This window comes from Ovis aries, chromosome 2, assembly GCF_016772045.2.
Source record: "Ovis aries strain OAR_USU_Benz2616 breed Rambouillet chromosome 2, ARS-UI_Ramb_v3.0, whole genome shotgun sequence".
In the NCBI taxonomy this organism is placed as follows: Eukaryota; Metazoa; Chordata; class Mammalia; order Artiodactyla; family Bovidae; genus Ovis; species Ovis aries.
Window position 1 is genome coordinate 242930743 of NC_056055.1, and position 6215 is coordinate 242936957.

At 50.5% G+C, this 6215-nt stretch overlaps 1 protein-coding gene across 1 annotated transcript; it reads right to left on the bottom strand.

Annotated features, from left to right (window-relative positions):
* Positions 1–425: 425 nt before the first annotated feature.
* RPL11 (ribosomal protein L11) lies at positions 426–4213 on the bottom strand. The gene is made up of 6 exons (XM_015093687.4): positions 4188–4213; positions 3251–3401; positions 2433–2539; positions 2068–2199; positions 927–1037; positions 426–507 (listed from the first exon to the last, which is right to left on the bottom strand). Exons 1-6 carry the CDS (start codon positions 4191–4193, stop codon positions 478–480), a joined length of 537 nt encoding a protein of 178 aa, XP_014949173.1. The 5' UTR covers positions 4194–4213; the 3' UTR covers positions 426–477.
* Positions 4214–6215: the final 2002 nt, after the last annotated feature.

Here is a 6215-nt window from a genome sequence, read left to right on the forward strand (position 1 = left end):
TCAGCAACCCTAGATTCTCATTTTAAAGGAACAACTGAGTCCAGTGTTTCACCCCAAAGCACCACATCAAAGACTCCGATCCTTTCAGACATCAGTACTGGTAAAACCTCCAGTGGATGGCAGAATCACTGAGCAGAGGGGAGCCCTGCACCCCACTTTAATCAAGGCTCTAAATTTAAACCCAGCCCCAACCACGCCACCCCCCGTACAATCAGTTTCCACTGGGCCACGGTACCACAGCCTGCCAACAGGTGCGGTGAGCACGGGCAGTGCTGCGAAGCTCTCAGCCTGGGGTCTGCCAGGAAGCACTGGCGTCCAAGGGGAAGACAGGGTGGTTACCAGCTATTCCCATCGAAGCTTTAAGTGGCTGGAGGTCCAGGGACTTGAATATGGCCAGGCTCCTTGCACAGAACACACAACAGTAATTGTATATTTCATTGAAAATGTTTTATTGGCCTTTTGGATAGAAACGGGAATTTATTTGCCAGGAAGGATGATCCCATCATACTGAAAGAGAAGAGATTTATTTTTTCAGAACAGGAGGTAACAGTAATGACTGCAGCAATGGCTAACGTTTGAGAATTCAAAGCAGATACATGAATTTTGGCTTGGAATCCCATATCCCTAAACAGGAAGCTGGCCAGTTTTAACAATCACTCCACTATGCTCAACTGCACTGGACCCCGAGAAAAAGGGGTTCCTATTAAAAGTCATATTCCTCCCCTTCCAGTTATCTGCATTCACGGGGCTGGGGAGAAGCCTGGTTCTGGGTTGTCTTAAACCACAAACCCTGGAAGCCCATTTGCCAAGCTGCCCAAATGTTCTACCTTTAAAAGAGCTACCCACCAGGCTTTGCACCCCCGTATCCCAACTTCATTCACCAACACCACCTTCCGCCACTCCACCTGTGACAGGTCAAGCTTTACCTTCTGCTGGAACCAGCGCATGGCCTCCTCTTTGCTGATTCTGTGTTTGGCCCCAATGCAGCCTGTCCTGCGCTTCTTGTCTGCGATGCTGAAACCTGGCCTACCCAGCACCTGTCCCAGGAATAACCAACAGTCACCTAGCCAGCTCAGAGTCAAGAGCAGACGGACAAGACTCACACACTGGAGCAATTTATCTTCCAGAGTCACCTCGTAATTCTGGTGCAAGAGACCCATGACCCCAGGGTCTGATGGAACCAGCATCCTGGACGACACACCGCCTCAAGACAGGTTTGCTCTGGAGGCTAACCTCCCAGCCCCTCCCCTCTCCCCACACCTAACTCCCAGTGGTGGCTAAGGAGTCACCACTGCTCCCGTATCCCAGAGGACTATTATTTTAAAAAATAGCAGATAAAAAAAAATCTCACTTCAGCATGCGCACTGTACAAATCTTAAAATTTCAAGAAGCACAAAGAAATAATTATATTTCTCTCCTCTGCTTCAGCTCAAAAGTGCTTCTAGTTAAAGGTTTGTGGTGCCTGTGAGCACCAAACTCACAGTCTGTCTGGACATTCAAATCTGATAGGCAGAATACTGCCGTCCTTCAGGTTTACACTAGTCAGGACTTCAGGGTTTTGCTATTTACTGTGATTTTGGGGGGCCAAAACATTACAGTGACACTAATGGTCACGTCTACATTAAAATTCCCATCCCAAGCAAACAGTTCCATCATCAAACCTGCTTTTATGTCCCCAGATGGAAGCCACCCAGTTCCGAGGTCTAAGGGCAGAAGCAGGGAAAAGAGCAGCCAACCCCAACACCAAACGCAACCTCAATACCATCTCTCAAAATGTTAATTCAGTGGCTGGAACTGCTTCCTTCATCCACCTTTGAGCCACATCACTGCTCACTGGATCCTAGACCCTAAGCACCACGACAGGAGGAATCTTTGTCCAGCTATAGTTCATAGTCAGGGCCACACCCCCTCGCCTGCCACCAATGAGGTGCATCTTCCCCAGGGAGCGGAGACAGACAACACTCAAAGCCCCAATCCAACATGTGACCGCCAAGATAGCACAGACGAAAAGAGAGGAGCAGCGCCCACTCTTACAGAGCGGGAGTGGGAAAGACTCGGTGCTCATACCACATAGAAGTCCAGGCCGTAGATTCCGATGCTCGGGTCGTACTTGATCCCCAGATCGATGTGTTCTTGGATCCCAAAGCCAAAGTTTCCAGTATCTGAGAAGTTATTTTTTCTTAACTCGTACTCTCGCACCTGGGGAGAAGAATGCAGAAATCACTCCCTGTCAACTCAACATCCCGATATCCAGCTCATCCTGCGACACTCAGGACCCCCAAACGTAGTGCAATGTGACTTGGACAGGAACAACATCTCATTTCCCCAATACAGGGGAAAAAAAACCCTTTAGAAGTTCCCCCCACTTCGGAAGATTGACTATGTGCTAGGCTGGTACTCTCTACATTACCCCACTTAGAGACGGGCCTCACCTTTAGACCTTTCTCCAGGATTTCTTCTGCCTTGGCCCCACGGACGGTGCAGTGGACGGCGATCTTTTCATTCCTCCTGATGCCGAAGGATCTGACAGTGTATCTAGCTGCAGGTGGGGATAACAGGAGTCAGCTGTTGTTACTGTTCCACTGCACTCCCCGCTTTCCAAAAAAACTTAGCATTCTATAGCAACCAGTGTTTGCTAAAACTCTACTGTACCCTTATCCCTATTTTACAGAAGAAGCTGAGAGAGGCTACCTTGTACAGACCAGTTGGTAATAAAGAAGCAGGCTGCAAACCCCCATATTCCATTATCCTAAGACAAATCTCTAAAAACAGAAACTGCAATGCCTGCATTGTGCTTGCTGGGCAGCAGGCATTTCAGATAACCCTGTCCATCCTTCAGTCTTATATATAAACTATTATCATCCCCTGTATGCAGGTAAGGAAGCTGAGGCCCAGAGGAAGAAATCAGACTTGCAAGCGATGGAGCCGGAATCTGAAGCATGAAGCAGGTTAGTCTAGGTACGCAGCCTTGTTCTTACCCTCGCCTAGATTATATCCTCACTGCTAATTGAATCAAATGCCATTTTCTGCATTCCAAACATTTCCACCTCACTGCATATCCTCCTTACTTGGAAAAAAATCTCTACCTGGGCTAGTCTGAGCTCAATCTCTATTCACACAAAGCTCAGGAAAGCAAAGCTTTTAAGAGATGCCACCTGTCACCTTCCAACTGGGCACAAAACGGGCCTGACGCTTTTCAAGGGCATCCCCCAGCCGCCAGCCCTCCCGCTGCCGGCCACCACTCCCTCACCTTTGGAGAACACCGGCGTCTGGCCCGTGAGTTGCTCCAGCACCTTGGCTGCCCGGGTCAGCCTGTCTCCGCTCTCCCCGACGCAGATGTTGAGGCAGAGCTTGCGGATGCGCAGTTCCCGCATGGGGTTCTCCTTCTCACCTTGATCCTGCTGCAAAGAGAAGCGGCGACTGTCAACACGCCTCAACCCCGCCCAGGCGGCCAGCCTAAACACAGAGCGCCTTTCCGCTCATCCCCAAAGCAGTCCCAACAGGGTTAACAGCGATCGTCACCCTTTCATCTGGGAGCCACCGAGGAAGGCCTCTACGAGTGTGTGTGTGTGTGTGTGTGGGGGGGGGGGGGTCTTGTCTCTCCTTCCCCCACATTCGGAACGCGAGAAACAGGATAGGTACCGGGTGGTAAACTTACAGACGCTTGAGTGAGCCCCTCGGGGCTCAAAGTGTAGGGTGACGGAAGGCACCCCCCTTTTCCGATGAGCGGAGGGAGAAAAAAAAAACAGCCAGCACGTGGCTGTGCAGTGCCTCCCAGCCCACTCGGACCCGTCTAGATAGAGGTTGCGACCAAAGTCTGGGGTCGACCCCGAGGGGAGAACCCGGCGGAGGCTTCCCCCAGCACCGGGTCGAGGCCAGCAGCCACAGGTCCCGGACCCCGCATCCCAGACCCCCCCCTCCGATCGGTCCGCTGGCCACTCGCTGCAGCCTGCGGGCCGTGGTCTGGGCCTCCGGCGGCTGCCCGGAGCCTACTCCTGGGGGGTGGGGGGAGACAGGCGACAAGGTCCAGCTCCGCGCCCTCAGAGCGCACGGTTCTGCCGGTTTCGGCACGGCCGGCACTGTGGGCTCCGTTCTCCTCGGACGGCGGGCGAGGTAACCCCCAGCGGCTCGGCCGGCCGTGGATGGAGGTGGATGAAGGACAGCCAACCCGGGAATCAGCTACTCACCGCCATGACGGGAAACAGGAAGAGAGGGCAAGATTTCCGACCCAGGGCCTTATGGGCCAGGAGGCGGGCTCTTTTCCCAGGCCAGCGAGATGAAGGAGAGGAAGAGAGGCGCGCCTGAAGCCTCGTAGAGTCGGCTGCCCCCTCGTGGGCATAGATGACAATTGCAGGAGACCCTGGCGGTCCTGGGGCCGACCTGGGCTTTTTGCAATACCGGTTTTTGTTTTGTTTTGTTTTTTTAAAGAAGAACGCTTTGATTTGCGTTTCTCTGATACTGAGTGATGTTGAGCATCTTTTCATGTGTTTGTTTAGAAAGATGGGAGCGATGACGCTATGTGCGAGACAGCAAAAGAGACACAGATGTAAAGAACAGACTTTTGGACTCTGTGGGAGAAGGCAAGGGTGGGATGATTTGAGAGAAGAGCCTGGAAACATGGATATTACCATATGTGAAATAGACCGCCAGTCCAGGTTCGATGTATGAGACAGGGCACTCAGGGCCGGTGGACTGGGACGACCCTGAAGGATGGGATGGGGAGGGAGGTGGGAGGGGGGTTCAGGATGGGGGACACATGTACACCCATGGCTGATTCATGTCAACGTATGGCAAAAACCACAACAATATTGTAAAGTAATTAGCCTCCAATTAAAATAAAGAAACTAATTTTAAAAAATTTTATAATCACAGGAATGATATTAAACTTTAAGTTAAAAAAAAAAAAAGCTGAATGCTCTTCCCCCACTTACAGCCTCAGGAACAAGTATTTCTTGCTTCTTGATAGGAGCCAGGACTACACTAAGTCAAGTAGGCGAACTATGAAGTGAGAGTTTTATTCAATAACAGTGTAAACAAACGGAATTTAAATATTTAGGGAAGTTCCCTGGCGGTCCACTGCTTAGGACTGCGTGCTCTCACTGCTGAATGCCTGAGTTCGAGTCCTTGTCGGGGAATGAAGATCCCACCAGCAGCACAGCCATACACAGACAAATAAATAGTACTTGAAGAGTGTTGGCTTAGAGTCTCGAGCTGTGAAGGCAGATGTGGTTCTGGCTTGGCTGCCTCAATAGCAATGAGATCTTGGGGGCAGGTTACTAATTATTAATAGATCGCCTTCAGCCTCAATTTCCCTCAGACTTGTTTTTTGCTTTTTAATGGTTTTTAAATTTTTTATTCGTTTATTTTTACAGCTGCACTGGGTCTTTGTAGCTTTGCGTGGGCTTTCTCGAGTTGGGGCGAGCAGAAGCTCCTCTCTGGTTGCGGTGCACATGCTTCTCACTGCAGTGGCGTCTTTTGTCACAGAGCTCGGGGTCTCAGCACTCCAGCTCAATACCTGGAGTTCCCTGGCTCTGGAGAACGGGCTCAGTAGTTGCGGCACCTGGGCCTATTTTGTCCCATGGCATGTGGGATCTTCCTGGACCAGGGATCGAACCTGTGTCCCTTGCATTGCAAGGCAGATTCTTAACCACCAGACCACCAGGGAAGTCCTTTTTATAAAAAAAAATTTTTTTAATAATTTTATTTAATTATTTTTTAGCTATACTAGATTTTTGGTGATGCTCAGGCTCTTTTCTTGTTGTGGCAAGCTGGGGCTACTAGTCACTGTGTGCCGGCTTCTCATTGAGGTGGCTTCTCTTGTTGTGGAGCACGGGCTTTAGAGTACAGGCTCAGTAGTTGTAGCCCATAGTAAGTGGTTACTCCTATTAATAGAATGGAGAAGGAAATGGCAACCCACTCCAGTATTCTTGCCTGGAAAATCCCAAGGACCGAGGAGCCTGACAGGCTACAGTCCATGGGGTCGCAAAGAGTCAGACATGGCTGAGCGACTTCACTTTCTTTTTTTCTTCCTATTAATATAAACCCACTATATTCAAGCAAACCCCCCCCCCCCCCCCCGCCACCCCCCACCCTGGACAAGAAATGTTAGACATGGTACATAATTAAGAAAAGGTCATCCTTCAGGCACGTGGCTTACAGATTAGTCTCTGACAGACAAGAACCCCAATCTCAGACAGTAAGCGACCCCCCCTTGG

What these genes read in the sequence shown, in the direction of transcription:
- RPL11 (XM_015093687.4), bottom strand. An exon ending in TCCTGGAGAAAGGTCTAAAG is followed by an intron (nt 2,200 to 2,432) that starts GTGAGGCCCGTC and finishes TCTTCTCCCCAG; the next exon opens with GTGCGAGAGTACGAGTTAAG. An exon ending in TGCGCTGGTTCCAGCAGAAG is followed by an intron (nt 508 to 926) that starts GTAAAGCTTGAC and finishes CTTCTCTTTCAG; the next exon opens with TATGATGGGATCATCCTTCC.